The sequence below is a fragment of the Onthophagus taurus genome, chromosome 2 (genome assembly GCF_036711975.1).
Source record: "Onthophagus taurus isolate NC chromosome 2, IU_Otau_3.0, whole genome shotgun sequence".
NCBI lineage: Eukaryota > Metazoa > Arthropoda > Insecta > Coleoptera > Scarabaeidae > Onthophagus > Onthophagus taurus.
The window spans coordinates 26,570,873-26,591,322 of record NC_091967.1 but is presented as its reverse complement, the minus strand read 5'-3'; the positions used below and the strand labels follow the sequence as shown (position 1 = coordinate 26,591,322).

The 20,450-nt window shown below is 33.9% G+C and overlaps 1 protein-coding gene across 5 annotated transcripts in view; it reads left to right on the top strand.

Moving 5' to 3' along the window:
• The window catches only part of LOC111418356 (transcription factor Sp8), a 179,035-nt gene extending 158,789 nt beyond the window's left edge, over nucleotides 1-20,246 (top strand). For 4 of the 5 annotated variants that reach the window (XM_071194578.1, XM_071194577.1, XM_023050883.2 and 1 more), the window contains one exon: nucleotides 18,336-20,246. In XM_071194578.1, coding sequence (XP_071050679.1) covers nucleotides 18,369-19,655 — 1,287 coding nt within the window. In that variant the 5' untranslated portion in view covers nucleotides 18,336-18,368 and the 3' untranslated portion in view covers nucleotides 19,656-20,246. The remainder of the gene's footprint in view (nucleotides 1-18,335) is intronic. The other variant, XM_023050884.2, reaches the window with a different exon arrangement.
• Nucleotides 20,247-20,450: the final 204 nt, after the last annotated feature.

The following is a 20,450-nucleotide window of genomic DNA, read 5'->3' as shown; positions in this document are numbered from 1 at the left end:
TAGCTATACATCGTCTTAAAGAGTAAGCTTTAAGCTTTAATATAACATGAAAATTTTTCTTGTATCTTGAACATTAAAACTGATACGATTCTTTAAAATTTATCGATTTTTAACACAATTTATAAGTTTCTTCTAAAATAATTGTTCAATTGATTCAATGCTAATATTTTCCAAGATGATTTTTAAGCATTTTTCTTGAAACGTATTTTAAAGAGTATGCTTTAAGCTTTATTTTGATATAAAAATCCTTTTTGTATCTTGATAATTAAAGCTAGTACGGTTGTTTAAAGTCAATCGATTTTTATCACAATTTTTAATTTTCATCCAAAAACAGTTCTTCAATATTCATTCTTTTTAAGATGATTTTAAAGTATTCTTTTTGACGAGTGTACACCATATTTTTAAAGAATACACTTTAAGCTTTAATTTAATATAAAAATCTTTTTTGTGTTTTAAAAAATAAAGCTGAAACGTTTCTTTGAAATCAGTTGATTTTTATCATAATTTATATGTTGTTAAAAATTATTTTTTACAATATTTGTTTAAAATGTAATTTAAAGTCTTTCGCGTTAACAAAAAGTTTTGATATGTACTTTTGTCGATATCTAATATAAACAATGTTTGTTAATCAAATTTTTAAAAATAACATAATTTTAATTTCCCTGTGAACAGTACAGTGCATTACATCGCAACAAATTTAGTACATTTCAAAGTAGTTATTGTTTCTATTTGAATTTAAAATGTAACTGTTACTTGGAGGATTTAAATTTTTACATAACATGTTTACATAATTTACAAGAGGGATTAAATTTTTTTTAAATACCTCTTTATAGGGGTTCAAAAGAGCAACAAAAAGGAGGGAATAATGTAACATATAGAGAAGAAAAAACTGAGCAATGTAGTTGAAAAATATTAGGCCGGATTAGAGTACTAAAGTACTGCGGTAGAATACCCACTGATGGGGAAAGAAACAAACATTTACGCAGGGTTTTTGGCGTCATGCTGAGCGAATCCATCAAGAAAAGCTCAGCATGCGGTAGACGGCAGCCTTTTGTCGGCATCGGCAAATGCGTGAATCTTTCACGTTTGAACGACAGCTTGTCAAAGTTAAGCAGATTTTACTCGTATCAACTTAAAAATTTTTAAAAACCACGTTCAATATGTTCCAAATATATTAACTTATTAGAATAGGTGATTATTAGAATAGGTAATTATTAGAGTCGACGAAAACGTGGTTGTCGTAGCCGAAAATATCTCGTTCCAGACGATGAATTTGTTCGAGAAACGCCCATTGAGACCTCTTGACTTCTTCCGGAATGCAATTCGAAGCACGTCTAGCTCAAGATATTTTAAATTTTCGGAGAATTTGTATAAAATTTTGCATTAAATGAATTTATTGGTACTCGATTGATTTTGTGAAATTCTTTCTAGTTAATGATTCCAATGTAGTGTGTATTACACAAAGATAACAACGGCGACAGTTTCTATCAATCAACTCGATTTCCAAGATTTAATCATTGTTTATAAACTTCTGACATGGATTTCGTGGATTGTTTAAAAAAAGATTTGGTTAATTACGGATTAGTTTAAAGTAAACTATGTTAATATCTTTAAAAGTAAACAAAGAAATGTTTAAAAAAAGTTTAATTCGTTAGACCTTGAGTGACTAAAACTTTTTTTTTAAACATCTTTAACTTTTGTTAGGTCTTTTATAATTCAAACCAAATCCATTTCGATATCCAACTATATCGTGATGTTGAAAGTTGAAACCGCAACGATATTCTGAATAGTTTATAGAGTCACTTGAAGTTTCGTGCGGTTTGTTCGGGAGGTGTTCTACACTTGTCCAACACGATATCAATAGCTTGCTCTATCTGGAAAGTTTTACCTCTCGCTTGTTATTAAAATATGCAGAAAAAATCATCGTGACCTGCCGTATCTTATTTATATTGAATCATAATAATGTTAAGCATGTAATTTTCGAGCACCGCGTTCAATTATTCACTCATCAATTTCCTTAAATTTCCTTATATCGGAAAGTATAAACCGGGAACCTATTACTTTGGTGTCTTGACATATTTACTTATTTACGTGACAATTTTCTATAATTCCCTCTATATACTGCTTACAAACGTCTTCGAAACAACTTCGGAAAACACGGTAACCGGAAGATCTGAATTGTAAATGCATTCAAATGATTGGAGGTACACTATTATTTTGTCCCTTTGTAGCTTTTTAATAACCAACAATTTTTCAATTTCGTATACAATTTTTTTCAGTTTCAGTTCCTTATTCTAGTTCTTTTTTTATGTGTTTTGACTGTGTTTAAGAAAATCGTTACATATACAAAGAGATGAGACAAATCTCACCGTTGATATAAACCTACATAAATAGAAATCGCTTAAACTTACTGTGCATAAATAATTCATTGGAAAGTTGTTTTAAGAAACGTAAACTAAAGTCGAGATAGAAACTAATTATTCCTCTTATTACCGCTTAGCACGCCAAAGCGCCCACAAACCATTTTCCTTCTCCTACTTGATAATAAATCCCGCAAGGTTGACACACATCTGGATTCTTTTTGAATTATGCAATGAACAAAAAGCCGGCAACCTGTAATTACAGCAAAACCAGTTCCGTCGGGTTCTGTCGTGTATACTGTTACGTTATACACGATATATTAACGTTCGTTGATCTATAATAAGGCGAAATATAGATTTTTTAATGTAAGTTATACTAAATATTCTTTGATAAAAACGATCACACACATTGATTTGCCATGATTTGCTGCGATGCTGTGTACCATACTATTCATAGGGAAATCAAAATAAGCTCATTTTACTAAATGATGTTAATAAAAAAGGTTTCAAACATTAAAAAAATAAATTATGGCAAAATTAACTGATTTCAAAGCAACGTTTAAGCTTTATTTTTAATATACCAAAACGATTTTCGTATTAAACTAAAGCTTAAAGCATACTTACTTTTTAAGCAGCTGTAAGGTAACCAAGAAATACGTTTTGAAATCACTCGGAAAGAAAATATAGAACCGAAGACGTAAAAATTTATTAATTATATGATGTGTCAACTTTGATTTTCAGATTTCAAACAGTAACAAAAATTATTTATAATAGAAATTTAAATGAATATTGGTTAAAATCAATTTTAACTCTATCGACAATTGTTAAGATTATCTCAAAAATGTCGATTCTAATACCAGTATCAAAAGGTTCTGCGTATTCATCTGCTAATATACAGCATGTATCTCAGGGACACCTATACATATATGTATATATAAATGCCCGTAAAATTTAAATTATCAGATAATGGCATATTTTTTACGTTATTTCCAATTTATGCATCGCAAAGTACTCTTAACTTTTTATAAGGTGCGTTGGATTCAGACTTATAGGCTCTAGAAGTTGTATGAGGTATGTGTCAAGTCTCACTGCCATAAACTGGAGTATTAGCCCATGAGCTAAAAGTTTCAAAGGTAGACTTCTTAGAACCACACCAACAGTAATGATTCTTTTAAACTCTTTTGTAGCAATTAGATTTTTATATACGATTTCTTTTGATTAAATTTTTAGTAAACTTTAAAGATTAATTTCTTTAAAACTGAAAATTTGATAGAGAATTGTAATTACTCAAATTTTTTTGTTTTAATTTCATACATAACGATGTTTTCTATTTAATCTCACATGTTGGATACACAAACTGTAACATTTAACTGTACAGAGTTCGATTTACAAATGGTTCTTATTTCATCATGATATCTTAATTCATTCTTGAGATACATCGTTCTAAATCTATAAAAATTGGAAAATAAGAAATTATTTATGAGTCGCATATACTTTATTAAATCCGCTTTAAAATGCTTTTTATTTCATCTTGATATCTCAATTCGTTCTTAAGATACGATATTTGTAGCTTTTATATTTTATATCTATAAGAATCAAATGAGCACAGTTTTATTTAAATAATCATAACAACAAAATTAATTTAATTTAAGAAATGATCTTATAACACATTAAATGTTCATTAACATTTGCTTCAAAATGTTTTGTATTTCATCATTATATTTCAATTCGTTCTTGAGATAAGTTGTTATAAATTTATAATTTTGAAAAATAAACGAAGAACCAGAGTTAAGTGTAAAAGATCGTTGCAACGATATTTATGGAGAATAAGAAATTATTTGTGATTCTCTTAAACTCTACTAAATTTACTTTAAAATGGTCTATATTTCGTGATGATATCTCAATTCATTCTTGAGATACATCGTTCTAAATCTATATTTTAAAAAAATAAATGTAGATGCAGAGTTGAGTTAAAATCATAGGAACAAAGTTTATGGAAAATAAGAAATTATTTATAAATCTCATATACTCTATTAAATCCGTTTTAAAGTGCTCTTTATTTCATCTTGATATCTCAATTCGTTCTTAAGATACGATATTTTTAGCTTTTATTTTTAAAATCTACAACAATCACATGTGCACAGTTTCATTTAAATAATCGTAACAACAAAATTAATTTAATTTAAGAAATGATCTTATAACACATTAAATGTTCATTAATATCTGCTTCAAAATGTTTTTTATGTCATCATTATATTTCAATTCAATACTATATTTTTAGCTTTTATTTTTAAAATCTATAACAATCAATTTCCATAGTTTCATTTAAATAATCACAGCAACAAAATTTATTTAATTTAAGAAATGATCTATAACACAAAATGTTCATTAACATTATAAATTATTTGAACTTTATTGTATCATCATATCTCAATTCATTCTTATGATATGATTTTTTACGTATCTTTTTTTTAAACTGTAAAAATCAATCATGCAGAGTTAAGTTTAAATAATCATAACAACGAAGTTTATTTAATATATGAATTTACAACATATTAAATTTACTTTTAAATGATCTATGTTTCATCATTCGTTCTTCAGATAAGATTTTTCTATTTAATTTTTTATTTTATCACTTTTTTTAATACTTCAAAAATATGATTGAGAATATTGTTCTTATACATTGCGTAATTGAGACATTCCACCGCGATGGTACCTCCTTAACGGCATATTACACGGTGCGTAATGGCCAATGCAAATTTTCGATGCCATCGAGCTGATACCACCGGAGCCGAGGTTGCAAATAAGTTTACGACCGTTTCACGCCACCATCGTTCCACGTACGCAACAATTAATTTACAATGTTGCCTATTAATCGCCTGTCAAGTCTTCTTTGCTTTTGTATGGTGAGGGAGGAGGCAACTTCGAGGTCGATAACATCAATTTCTGTATCACCATACAAGAAATGAGTAAGAAAACAGAAGGATCGTATTCTATTGTAGTCAAAACCATCAACTTTTCATTCTTGTTTCTGTTATTTTTTTCTTTTATTTATTTATTTTTTTTTATATCGCTTTCGGTCTTTTAAAATATCGCCTAAATGGTTTTTCTCGAAATCAGTTTCGTCGACTAATCACCTTCGGGACTTTTATGTTATTGGGAGCCGAAACGATTAGCCGTTTCTGTTCTTGTTTGTCGAAGGACGAATGAGGAGATCAACGATTTTTGGCAATTATCGATTCTAAGAAAAATAATGATTATTATTATTATTATCATTTTTTTATATAAATATTTTTAAAGATTAAATAGAACCAGATGCTTTTGACATGACGTCTTTGGCATCTATAAATGAGTCAATTCACCGAATGATTAATTGGAAATTACACGCCACATCATGGGTCTATTCTTTGCCATTAGTGAGCGAGCCGGCGGATAACATCTGTTCCAACCTTCTATTAGTTTTAAGAAGTTTGCGGTTAAACTTTAATTTTTCTTGCTTAAATAGTTTGGAGCCATTATGTTGAGGTGAAACGTTCAATAATATTCAATGGTCCCCCGAGGCTGACAAGACACCCAAGAAATCTCCGACGATGATTGACACCGAAGGCGCGACACAAGAAGTAACAGAAACTATGACTGCTAATAGAAAACAGAATTCTTACCGCGCGGCTTCGAGCCTCTAATTTCACAAAACCGACTGGGAGCGTCGAAAGCGACGATTTGCATACAATAATTACGTGGCGGTGGTCGTTTTCGTCAATTTCGCAATTGCTAATTGGCCTTAGGCTCTTATTATAAATGAGGAGTGCTGGGAATAAGAAAAACGTCATGGAACATTTGGGATTCTATTTCAACCCACGCTCTATGATGTAACTAAATTTTAAAAAAATATTGGGAATGAAAATGAAGACTTACTAATAAAATGGACTTTGACCTTTAGGTCGAACCATTTTACTGCTCCGCATCTACAGCAGCTTTATGGCTCCCCGAAAAATAGGTACTCAATCTCGGAAGTGTCGACTTCCCCAAGGCTATGACCCGCTGTCAAGCCCGGCCCATAAAAATCCATATCTAAGTGCCACCCCAGGCACACTCATGCATACAAATATATGACCTACGCCGGGAACGCATTGGAACTCGAGAAGAGAAAACTCGTTATGAGTATGTGTGCTAAAACGGTAACAAGAAGATGAAAAAGAAACTTGGTTGTGGAGAGACGACGAGAATGAGAAGAAGAAGTCGTCAACACCAGTAGCCACACACGGGATGAGCTGGTAACGAAGGACGAGCACCACCCAGGCGTGGGCATCGTGGATGCTTCTGTTTCTCCCGCTGCTGACTGAGATTATTATTTATAGCGTCTGATTTGTATTAATTTAGGGCCATTCGACACGGACCGAAACCCGTTAAACTGTCCGACGAATTGCCAGAGATTAACTATAAATCTGCCGCTAAATGTTTATTGGTTACCCTCAGGGTAGAATACAAACGAACATTTTCGTCGTTATTAGTGGGATACGAACGTATTTGTAATGAGATGCCGCCAACAAATTAAGATCCAAAGCTTCCGTTTTTCAACCATAAACATCTTAAACAACAATAATATTACAAAACTATCGTGAGATGTATCTAGAAGGAGTCAACGAGAAGATGAAAAAAGTAAAAAAAATACGGCGGCTGTAGAAAGGATGGAAAGCATCCGTTCTCGGTAGCGGCAATTAATGTTTTATTAAAGAAAATGGCCGGAGGCTCTTCAACGAGTGCGTGATTGACAAACAATTATGTGGCAGACAGTTTGCCCGGTAGCGAGGTTCTTCAGTGAACCTGAGACTTCTCAGAAATGGTCCTCCCAGACCGAATTAATGCAGATTGCCCAGACGGTCACTCGGTTCTACATGAAACAAAAAAAAATTGGGCTAGACCCGTCTCAGAAAACTATTATATGTATAATATATATAAAGGGTTGGCGAAGAACATAAATTATTATGGAAAAAAATCATTCTATTTGACCATTTAAAGAATTTAAAATTTATCTTCAACGTATTGAGACACAACAATTTCACAAAGATAATTAATATTTTTGCAGGCTTTCATTTTAACTGTTTATCCACGATACTTTCTTAGCTATCTATAATGTTAACAATATTAATCGATATGTTGAAATTCAATTGTGTTGAGATTGATACACTTTGCAAGGAAAATTGCGACTAATGGCAAAGAGTTGCAAAACCCACAAGAAGCTTTAAATATATTAGGTACTTAGGAAATTATATTGAGCCAGAATATGAAGATTTAGATTTACTAGAAGAAACAAGGGGGTTACATTGCCTGCACAACAAGGACCTCAATACCAGTAATTTATCTTTCTATTTCTATGAATATTATGAACAACTTCTGACATCGTTTCTATTCCCTTGAATCTGTCTATAGCAAACATGTCAATGCTGCTGTGACGAACGAATTTTGGTTACAAAAAGAAATTGATATGTTATATTTAGTACTATTTATTGTAGTGCCTCGGCAGCAAATGATCTTGGCGGATATCTCTTTGGTCCATTTGTAATAAAATTTCGTACTCTCGGTGTTCAATAACTGTTTATATATCAGGCCACAAAGTTTCAGACCCAACGTAAATAAGATTATAGCTTAGATACCTCTGCGGCCAAAGCGCTATAATTGGGATCTCCAACACTTACTGCCTGCAGAATACTTTAAATATCAGCTACGCCATCACTTTACAATTAGTTAAACATCTATATCTGTCCTCCCTTTCTAAGCTTTATGGTCGAGTTTACAGAGACTCGATTGCGAAAATTCATTTTTAACATAAATTTATATTCAGAAAACATAAATCTCTTCACTACGTTATCTTTAGTGGTCTCCATTGCAGCGCCTCGGCCGCAATAAGTGTTGGCGTATATCTCTTCAGGCGATTACAGATAAACGGGTTGTGTCACAACCCTCATCGACTCTTTCTTGTTTACCATTTATACTCATACAAATTTCAAATCTAAAGATTTATTAAATTTGGCCACTCTATAACAAAATGAATAATAAATCTGTTTAGTACACTATATTACACAAGAAAAATTGAAGAAATTCCATAATCGTTCAGTTCAAGTTACGGAGAAATTCGACTTAGGGCCGGTTGTAGAATATACCGATAAACTTCCCTACAATGTTATCTGGCCAATAACTTAGTTTGTGCTGTATTACAATGTACGGATATTTTTGTCGTTGAGATTATCGGCAGGATAACTTATCGGGTACTCAACGGTGCCGATAAGACAGTTATCCGGCAGATATTTATAGTTACCAAGGTTAGTATATAAAAACTTCGTATGGTTACTGCATAGGTTAACCTATAGCATTAACCGTTAACCCTATAAGTACGTTGTCAGTTGTCTGTCGTGAAACATTTTTTTAAACAATTGTTATTGTCAAAATCATAATTAAAACTTCAAAGAAAGACGTCAGCGTTAGCAATCTACGACACAAATCGCTAGATATGGGGAAAAACTACTATCAACTTACTCTTATTTCGCCGATAGCAATCCTACCGGTAAAAACAGTTTGTACAACAGCAAATATCTTTATCCTCCCTATAAGTTTATCCGCCAGATAGTTATCAGGTAGATTAAGGCTCGTTACTACCATCTTCTGGTTAAGCTATCTTAGGGATTATTACCACGGTTACGGCTATTTTACGCGCTCTAATTGGCTAGTAAATGAGTTTATCTATAAGATAAATTTATCTAAAAGGTGGTAGTAATGGACCTTAGCAACATATTGTACAACCGGCCCTTAGAGAGATAAAAACACATTTGAAACGTAATCAAACGCGTGATCTTACGAAAATTATCCGACTTAGAGGATAATTTGAGATATAGAAGTTCGAGTTAGTGGAATTTCACTGTATTGCCATCTATAATATAATATATACTAGAAAAGAAAGAGTAATACACAATAAATATAAAGATATATTGGTTAATTCATAAGCTGTCACTGTTTGGGAAACTATTGGTGGATAATGTGGTTACATTTGATGCAGACATGGTACGTTTCCATTAATTAGATAACTGGATTTGAAACAAAAACAAGATGCTAAAAAAACTGGGTCAAATCTTTCGTGGGCAGTATTCAGTCATGTGTCAGAAATATCTTTTCTTAAGCCAGTATTACCAGTATCTACTCTTATATCAGCAATATGTATTTTTCTGCCAAAAGTATGCAGCCTTCTACGTGCAGTAGGTAATATGCTATGTGAAGTCTCATATTAGCAATATTTATTCTTTCGTTATAAGTGTCTACCAGCACTAATTAGGCAGCAGTCTCTATCTCTTCCATTAGCAGTAATTAATTTTCTATAAGGAAAACCTATTCTATCAGTGGTAGTAACCAGCCGTCTATCAACAATAGCTAGGCCATAGTTTTTCGCAGTATTTAGCCTTCTGTAGTCAATGTTTATTCATCGGTAAACAAATCAAGTATTCTATTAGCAGAATATAGTCTTCTACAAGCTGTATTCAATCTTCTAATTTACTCAATGTACATAACAAGTTATGAATGTCTAGAAATTGCAATGAAATGAATATGGCACTCATATGCGGATCATTTTTCTTTTGAAAGGCAAAGGACTGCCAAGGCGGGATCCTAATGTAATTTTTGTAAATTCTATTTTGTTATATACATTTTTGTTTTTGTCTATGTAAATTGGTTTTTGTGTTTGGCAAGAACCATAGCAATGAGAGGTGGATTAGAATGTGGACCCCAACTTTTTCAGAATAATTTTATGCTAATCATAAAGCCGATATCATAGCTTCTGAGTTAGCTAAGGATACTTTTGGCCGAGACACAGATTGAGATTTTTAACGTTAATTTCATAATAGGTTTATCTTTAAAGGTATCGATTACAGCGCCTCGACTACAAACGACGGCTTCATCTAACAAAATATAACATCCTTTATTGTAATTTTAACCATGGTTACTTGTGACAAGGCGTTATAGCATATACAAATTACTTTTGGATGGAAGTGGTATTTTGAACAGCGCCTTCGGCATAATAGCTTTTTCTCCCTAAGATTGATTGAGACTGTTGGTTTATTTTTAGCGGCTTCGATTGTAGCCCCTCGATCGCAAGCGACTTCTATGCTTATCATCTTAATTTACTAGAAAGAAAATGACCTTACCTCAATAATCAGTAATAAGAGCCGTTAAGGTCAATCGATTAGAAAGACTGTCTTTCAAAAAATCGATAATCTAAACTAAATAAAGCGGATTAGTAACGTTTTCACGTTCGAAAATTATTTAATTTTTGTAATAATAAATGTAAAAGTTTAAAATTCCCCACCCCGACTCCAGATGACGTTTTTTCTTCTGTTTTCTTCTAGCGTATAAGATTAGCATTGTCTCTCTCCAGGAATTTTATTGATTTTTATACTCTCCAATCGTACGTTCAAATCTGTGTGACGTACTTTGGAGTTCGCGCCCTGTAATTTCAAACTTTATTATGTTTTTTTTTTGAAAACTAAGCCTCAAAATCAAAAATTAAAAAATATAGGGTCAATCAATTTTAAAAAACTTTCGAATAACATTTCTTCTTCGTTGCTTTAATACAACTGAATATGTACACAGACGGTATGGTGAGAATTTTGTGTATTGCAAAATGTTCTCTACAACTATCTCTACTCTTTAAATTGAGAAGTGCGCGAATTGCCCTCTTTTGTAATAGAAAAATTCGCTCTGCTGCTGAAGACATGCCCCAGAACAGAATGCCATACGTTGCTCCGCTGTGGAAACTGGCATAATATGTGAGTTTAGCCGCTGCTATGGTACTGATAGCTCTCATTCTCCGTACACAGTAAACTGCACCATTTAGCTTCTTGGCAGTATTATCTATATGGGTGTACCATTTGAATTTCTCGTCTAGATACAAACCTAAATGTTTTAGGGATTTAGTTTCGGTATTGCTATGTCCGTTGTTGAAGGTAATGTATCTTTTCTTCGTTTACCGTTAAACCATTATCATTAAACCTTTCTTTTGCAGCGTGCATGGATTTGCTGAAATTATTTTGAACATCTTTTATTGTGTCGTCTGCATAGAGGCAAAGGTCTCCATGTGGTATAATGCTTGGCATGTCATTTATGTATATGATAAATAGCAAAGGATCCAATACCGAACCCTGAGGAACACCCACTGAGACCTCTGTAGCACTAGATCTTCCTCCATTTACCACCACGATTTGCATTCTAGCATTCAAGTATGACTTTAGAATGTCATGTGCAACACCCCGAATACCGTAGTAATACAGCTTATCTAGAAGTAAGGCATGGTTTACGCTTTTGATAGATCAACTTCTACCAACTCTATAAATTTTCTTTTATCTATTGCTTCCAGTATTTTGTTTACGGTATCTTGTATAGCTGTGTCTACACATTTTTCTTTACGGTAGCCATGTTGATATTTAGTGAAAAACATTCTCTTTTCGAAAAAAGTAGAAACTCTATGTGCTATTACGCATTCGAAGACTTTCGAAGTTACTGGGAGAATAGAAATGGGCCTGTAGTTGCCTGGCTTTTTGACATTCCCCTTTTTGTGGATGGGAACGATTTTTGCTAACTTCAATTCGTTTGGAAATATTCCATGTTTGAGGCACATGTTAATAAGATACACTAATTGTGCAGATAGACCCTCTATACTTCTCTTCAAAAAAGCAACAGACATTCCATAAATGTCCTCAGTTATTTTTGATTTAAAACTTTTCACTATTGTTTTGACTTCTGTGGTATCAGTCGGTCTTAGAAAACAGGAACTTTCGTTGCGTATTTGTAATCCATTCATATAGTCGTTTCCTTTACGGATATTAACTTTGCTCTCGGTTTTCTGGAGATAGTTGCTGTATATCTCAGCCGTGATGGTTGTATTGCAGCTACTTCTACCTCTTTTTATTTCCTTATTTATTATTTGGCATACTTTTTTTTGTCTGTTTTCAGCTTGGTATATCGCTATTTCATTATGTAATTTTTGTTCATATATACTTGTTGTTTTAATTCTCTTTTATATTTATTGTATATTTGGTATGCTTCTTCTGTTTTTGTTTGTTGTGCAATAATTCCCAGAATTCTTCAAGTGCATGATATAAGCAGAAAACGTTGCTGTTGGTATATTTCCAGCATTTTCGGAGAAAAAACACCTCGACATTTCCGCTTCAAAACAGCACACATTCGAATCTTGTATAACCCTTCGTTTATATCCTTCGTTATAGAAAATATCATTCTAATTTGACATTTAAAAAATTCAAGATTTATTGCTTATTTAGCGGAAGTTGTAGAAAAAGTTGTGCCACGCAATGTAAGTGAAAAATTCTTTTTTTTTGTACCGCAAAAATAATCCTACACATATCGAGAGGTTCAGATGAATACAAAATGTATAGTAACGTTGTGTGGATTATTTCGCACGACTCGCGTGTCGCCTAACCATTAAATTTAATTACGCTACAAACTAGCAGACGATGGCAGATAACGATATTTTTGCAAATAATAATAATAATAATAATAATCGCCACAGCTTTAATAATGAACGACCTTCCAACGGATGCCTGAACCAGATACGCTGCGCAACCTACCGACCAACAAATGGAGCAGTCATGCCAACCTTCGGGCTATTCGGAAGGAGGTTGTAATATGCAATGACTTTATTAAAAGCAAATAATCTTATAATCATCCTAAAATTTTTAATTTTTGTGGTTAATTAAAAAAAAAGTTTAAAATTAAACAGGAAATGTAGGTGTTATTTGCGTGACAGCTTCAACACGATTGATAAACGAATTTAAGGGAGGGTGGGCGTATGTATAAATTGGTTTCACCCCCAAAAAATATCCAATAATCGGCAAAGAGTTTTACTTTTCCCGTATACCAGCTGTCTTGTTAGTTCGGACATCAAAGCAATCAATTCCGCATTACCCCTCTCCGAAGACCCATTATATTCCACACGTCCGAAGATATATCATTATTAAAAACGCATTTCGCCCGTGTAAATATCGACGGGGTGTTTGTTGTGTCATCTATTCATTTTGGTCGGATCACGCCAAATTGTGTACTTTTTTTTTATAAAGGAATATTCAAAATTGTTGAACAATGGTAAGGAAAGGAACCATGAAACTTGAAAAACACAATAACCCGGTATTAGCATAAAACATCACGCTAACGTTGTGGTTATCCCGTTGTTTAGTGGTTTTCGTTTTTATGCAGATTATGTTTTCGTTCGGCATAAATTTGACTAATGAAAAATTGTATTAAAAAATGAATAAAAATTTTTGAGGTTCGTCCATTTGAGGGATTCATTAGGTAAATGTCCGCCCAAATGGCTCATAATTATTACTTTTAAGGTGGTTATCATTCGATCATGCAATCTAATTTTTTTTTATTCAAGGTGTTTTGTTTTTATACATATGTAATTAGACTTTTTGCTATATTGTTTTCATAATTACCGGTGTAGTAATTAAATGTAATTGTACTACACAAATTGGATACGTGATAGTACTAATGTTAATGTCAAGTGATAGTAATTTATGCGCAAGTTGGATTATTTACTGTAGTTCGACAACGTCGTTTACATATCATGTGTAAATACACAATGATTTTCTCATTTTATACTCAATAAATATATAACTTGAAACTGTTTATTTACATCCAATTTCAAATCTTAAATTACATCAACTTTGGACCCAGGCATTACAATCTGCAAATTGTGGCAACTAATGAAGATAATAACCCCATCATCCCCGACTTCAAACTCGCTACTCATTGATTTTAAACCAAGCCTTGCTTTGCTGCGCAACATCACCGAATATGTTTGGAAATTATCGCTCTCGGTCTCGACAACAAAAGGAACAGTCGTCCATTAGGAGGGACAGTTCGCTTCTTGCTTCAACTCAAAGAAGATGTTCCTCGTCTTTCTCTGACTTGTGTATTTCTATTACCATCTTTCTTCCACTTACTGTTAATGCGGTAACCCTCTTTTGTCTGTGTGCGTGTCGACTTCTGGCGCCAGCGCTTCATTACTGACGTTGATTGCGGTGTTGCCGCCGCAGTTTTCGCGGGTCCTTCTTTTGTTGTTTGGTTCCGAAGAGGACCTTTCCGGGGCCGGTTTCGTCCCTCGATGGTCACTCTTCATGTGGGCTCCACCTAATTAACTCTGCCGACCGCAATTGGAAATTTGAGAGTATTTTAGGGAGAACAAATTGATCAAGAGTTATGTTGCTGATTCTAGTTGAACGTTAAAGTGAGATGATTTCTTGAAAAATTGTTAGTCATTCACACCCAACTAAAGCCGCATCATCACAAAAAAAAGAATACATATTATCTCAGCCCATTTCTATGCAAACGACTTTCTACATTAAGAAGCCCTAAAATTGATGAGAGGCCTTGATTTAGTGTCGGCTTCTTTACCCAACTTCTCCTTTAAGCGGTAAACATTGCCCACTAACATCCTCTTCGATTTTAGACTAATTTTTTTTTGGTCCAATAATTAATAACACGGAACAACCTTCCTTCAACTCCTGCTGGTTCCACCTCCTCCTAAGCACTTCGAGAGCAGCAGGAGGAGCGTAAAGAGTTGATTGGCGGCGCCACAGATATCGACCGCAAGAAGGCGTCTCGCTACCGGTGTCCCTACCCGCTGGGACCCTTAATAGGGGGACATTAAGCTACAAGGACGTAGCACCAACGAAAAAAAAGCCCAAGTTTTACTTACACTCCGCGCTGTAATGAAATATATCATCTGGTCACTTGCTCATTAAAAATAATGACCGTAATCATCGGTTTTTGTTAAACAAATGATTTACGATAGGCAGCTAATGACCAGTAGGGGATGAGATGACCACTTCGAGATGGGTTTCATATTTTAGTCGTACATAAAACTAAGATGTTTACAATTTCTCTTAAATATTTTGAAATTTTGCCCACTAAAATCGAATGATTGAAAATAAACACATCACTTGCAAATAGCACAAAGCTGTTAGACAATATATCAAGATCTAAGAGACGAGGTGAACTGTTTCAGATACTCGTACTTATGTATACAGACTGTTAAACACTCACAATGTGTTCCTACTACACTTTTGATATCGATAACAGATGCCTACTTAATACTAAAATTCTTAATCGGTTTATTTTCAAAATAAATATCGGCGTTAAAAAATTGTTTTTTGTTTACTTTTTTAATATACTTGTAAAGTATAAAGTTAGTTTATAATCTATATTTAAATTCTATGTTAACCTCTATGGGGTTATTGAAAACAAAGGTATATAAATACCTTGGAGCAATAATTACGATTGTATTTAATAGTCGTTATTTTATAGAAATCTTCGTATCATTGAAAAAATAGATGTGAAAGTATTATACTTTATTGTATAAATCTTTTTGAAAAGTAATCTTTTATTTTCGGAAGGTCTTCAGTACTCATCTAAATAATTCTAATTATTAGAATCCCTATATAGGTACTTATTTCTACTACTTATATCAAATTTAAATACAATGTCAGTACACATTGTACACCATACAACTGCACACCATAAAGTGCAGTTTTTACATCACGTTCAAGAAATTTTTCTTAAATATTTTCTATTATTTTTGCATACTTGATTTTCTGATTTTGCAGTTCAGTATGTCAGGTGTTCTTCCCACAGATAATGTAGTAAAATACATTAAGAATAAGTGAGTATTTGTAATTGGGGGTTATCGACAGACTGAAGAGATAGAAATGGCAGCGTATATTCACTTATTCTTGAAAACTCTCCGGCTTTCCATTCATAGAACATCGATATAAAGCCTAGCCTGCAATGCAACCTCAGCGTAATGAAGTCATACAATTTTAAAAGCTCCCAGATTTCCCTTCATGTGGTATGGAATAGCACCTTTGCCACAAAGAATCTTGGCTTAATTAAACCATACATCGTTGAAAATTGTCTAACTATCGATTGATATGACATCGTTATAGCGTCTTGGGCATCGTTATAGCCTCAAGCAATCTCAACTCAATTAAATCAGACATGCTTGAAAACTGCCAAGCTATCATTTTTTTGTTAACACATCTCCTAAATTAATACATATAATTTTGATGAGTCTGTATTTTTGTGTCGATAAGATATGAACGTAGCGCCTCGGCCGCAAGCAACCTTGACTTAATTACCTCATATATTCTTTAAAACTCATTAAGTAGAGTTTTAATAGAGAATTTTCAATGCTAAGGTTAATATTTGTGTCAAGATCGACATATAATATGTTGTAAATTAATCCAAATACGAAAACTTGGGGAAGGTGAAATAAAGAAGTAGTTGTTTTTATCTCAGCTGTGTCTTAATGTTTGGAGTAGTGTTTAACCTGAGGTGCTACCAAGTCCAGCATTGTCATCTGATCGGGGAATAAAGAGGTAGCGATGGGGTAATAAACTGTTTTTTTTGAGAATATTTACATGTTTTCAATCAGTCTAAAATATAAGAGTTAATGACATAATACATTCTTAAAAACTGTCGTCCTTTTCATTAACTACTTTTTACGTACTCTTTCTCCAAGCTCATATTCTTGCAGTTCTTTGCCTTGCATTTGGTTTTGAACTTTATACATATCCAACTGAAAAAAATAACCCTTTTGATCAATAAAAGCCAAATTTTATGACCCATATCTGATTGATAAATTGAGTTACATTGCGTCATTAAACTCAAGCCATTCACATTAATCCAAGATTTATCTATGATAGTCCATGATCTGGACTGCATGATCAATAATGTCAGGAAGACATATCTGTGGTAAAAATCTTTTTTCCTACTTCAAATCAATTATAATTTCATTAGTTTTCCTGCTTTTTGTGTTCTAATATTAAGTTATCCAATATGACGTTGGATTCTTCAGCTATTTTTCTCAATCAGTACTTTCTTCTGTATTAATTTCAACGTTATTATCACTAGGTAACTATTTAATCTCAATTAACCAACAAAAAAAGGCAATAACTCTCAAGTAATCTTGAAATAGATATCATGATATTATAAAACATATTGACTCTAATAATTCTGATATATACAAAGCTTTTAGTTAAATAATAGCTTTACATCAATCGAAATACATGATGTTGTAAATACATTTTTTACAGCAACAAATTTGCACAATTAAGGCATATATTGCCATACAAAAAAAAAACACCTCTTCATCTTAGTTTAACTAAGTCATATATTACTGAAAATTGTATACTTTCGTAACGGGATGGCATCAATATAGTGCCTCAGTTCCAAGCGATATTGTTAGTTTTATATCAATATGATATCGATGTAGCGCCTCGGTCGCAAACGACCTTGTCTTTATTAACTCATACAGTCTTTAAAGCTGGCAGTTATTGATCGATATAATATCGATGTAGCGCCTCGGCCGCAAGTCACCTCGGCTTAATTAACTAATACATTTTATAAACCGTTGAGATCTAACTAGGAAACAACTCTGAATTTGAGATAAAACATTGCGAAGTTATAAAGAACGAAGTTATTTTCACAGTGGCCACTTCATTTTATATAGCTTTAAAAATCGTCAATATAATTTGAAGTTCGTTAAAAGTTATGGAAAGAATGTTTATTTAAAATTGTTAAGATGTAAGACATGATTTTTTAAGGTTGAACTGAGGTTTAACTGAGATAAATAATTTATTTTATATAAAATTTCAAATCGCGATTTAACTTTATGTTTATTAAATTATCTCGAAAACTATAAAATAAGTAATTTAACATGTACCAACCTATTATAGTGAGTTATTACCTATTCCCGCACCTTATTTCTATGCAAATTGATTTTCTTGTATCTATTAGATATTATTTCATTTTATTGGTTTGCCGCAATTACTTCTTCGATTACCCGTGTAATTTTTAACACATAAAACTTTTCTTATATCTTTATTGCACCTAATAAAATAATGTTTTTGTTTGTTACAGGAACACCCAAGTTTAAGAGGTACTCCATTGGCAATGTTGGCCGCTCAATGCAATAAACTCAGTAGCAAGTCGCCTCCGCCGCTGGCTGATGCCGCAGTGGGAAAAGGTTTTCATCCGTGGAAAAAGAGTCCTCAGGGAGCTCCATCTCCAGGGTCAAGTGTATCTTCGGCTAGCTCCTTACCAACGCAAAGATCGTCAGCGTCAAATACGACGTATAGCAGCAGGCCTGTGATGACGTCGTGTTCGAGTGTGCCTACCACAGCATCTTATGGCAGCGACTTATACTTTCCTGGTGCGACGACAAGTCCGGCGGTTGCTGATAACACTCATGTACACCATCACCAATCCTCTTTGTTGGGAAAAGTTGAAGGTGCGGCAACGGCTCATCACGCCGCTCTAGGATCCGTGTACTCCAGACACTATGAACCGTGGCCTTTTAACACTATGTCTAGTGCGACCCACCATGGTGGGATTAAAAGTGATTCTGTAACGTCAAACTCTTGGTGGGATGTTCATTCGGCTACTGCTGGGAGTTGGTTAGATATGAGTGGAGCCGCCGGAATGCATGCCCAAATGGCGGCCAATTATTCCTCTGACTATTCTTCGTTAACACATTCTTTGGCTTCGAATCACTTGTTATCGTCAGGACAACATCTACTCCAAGATACGTATAAGTCGATGTTGCCTGGAGCTCAAGCAGTCGGCTCGTTTGGATTACATCCAACGGGATCGGCGCCATCGCCAACTTCCGGCGCAGGAAGTTTACCACCTCAGGTCCCATCACCGAGATCGCAAAGACGTTACACCGGAAGAGCGACTTGCGACTGTCCAAATTGCCAAGAAGCCGAAAGATTGGGACCTGCTGGTGTTCATCTCCGGAAGAAGAATATCCATAGTTGTCACATACCCGGCTGCGGGAAGGTATATGGAAAAACATCCCATTTGAAGGCCCACCTGAGATGGCACACTGGGGAACGTCCGTTCGTATGCAACTGGCTGTTCTGTGGGAAACGGTTCACGAGGTCGGACGAACTCCAAAGGCATCTGCGAACCCACACTGGCGAAAAGAGGTTTGCTTGTCCGATATGTAATAAGCGTTTCATGAGATCCGATCATTTAGCTAAGCACGTGAAGACGCACAATGGAAATGGTAAGAAGGGCAGTTCGGAATCGTGTAGCGATTCCGAAGAAAACAGCCAGAGCGATATGACCAACAACGTGAATTCGCCTGGATCTATAAACAACACACCTCCACCATCCGCGCCCATTGGATTGGACATGGTAACAGGACTCGATGTTAAACCCCCCGGGTTGGTTTGATGGGGCCCCGCACTCCTCTATCCCGGTTATCGTTAGAACATTTTTTGTAAAGAAAAAAACTTAAGCGCTGTACATAGTGTCTGTGAAACCGAGAGCTTTAGTAATAATCTAATTAATTAATTTTTGATCTTTTCTTTCTCGAGATTCTATATTGTAAATACTTATAAATATATTTAATTTTTTTTGGTATATAATGCGTAAGTGTAACGTGATGATGCACCAATAGGAGCACATCCGTCATCCGTTGGCTGTTGAGAAACGTGTGTGCGCATGTGTTACATATCAATCTTATCTCTTCTCTATTGCTACCAATAAATTTCAACATCTTATTAATCAATTATTAATTAATCAATCCTTCTTTGCGTTATAGTCGTGAAACCATTTTTTATTATGATACTACACCTTAATCGTTAATGTATTACTTATCTGTTGTGTACCGAAAAACCGCATCACCGTTGAATGAACGTCATGTTTCTCTTCTCGCCAAAGAATTTGTAATTCTTGTAAAGTTGTATACTATCTGTAAATTATTATTATTATATTGAGCTTTTGTGAAACACGTTGACAGTAAAATATAATTTTCAATCTGGATTTTCTTATATTTTTTATTATTTTTTTGTCTTACCTTCAGCAGCTTTGAAGTGATAATGGTAAGTATCAACCCAAATGAAATTATCTATATGGATTTGATTGCTTGGTTAAGAAGATGCCACCTCCATAATTGGTAAGTAAGTAAATATGTAGTTTAAATATACAGAAAAAAAATTGCGTGCACTCCAGGGATTCGCATTCAAA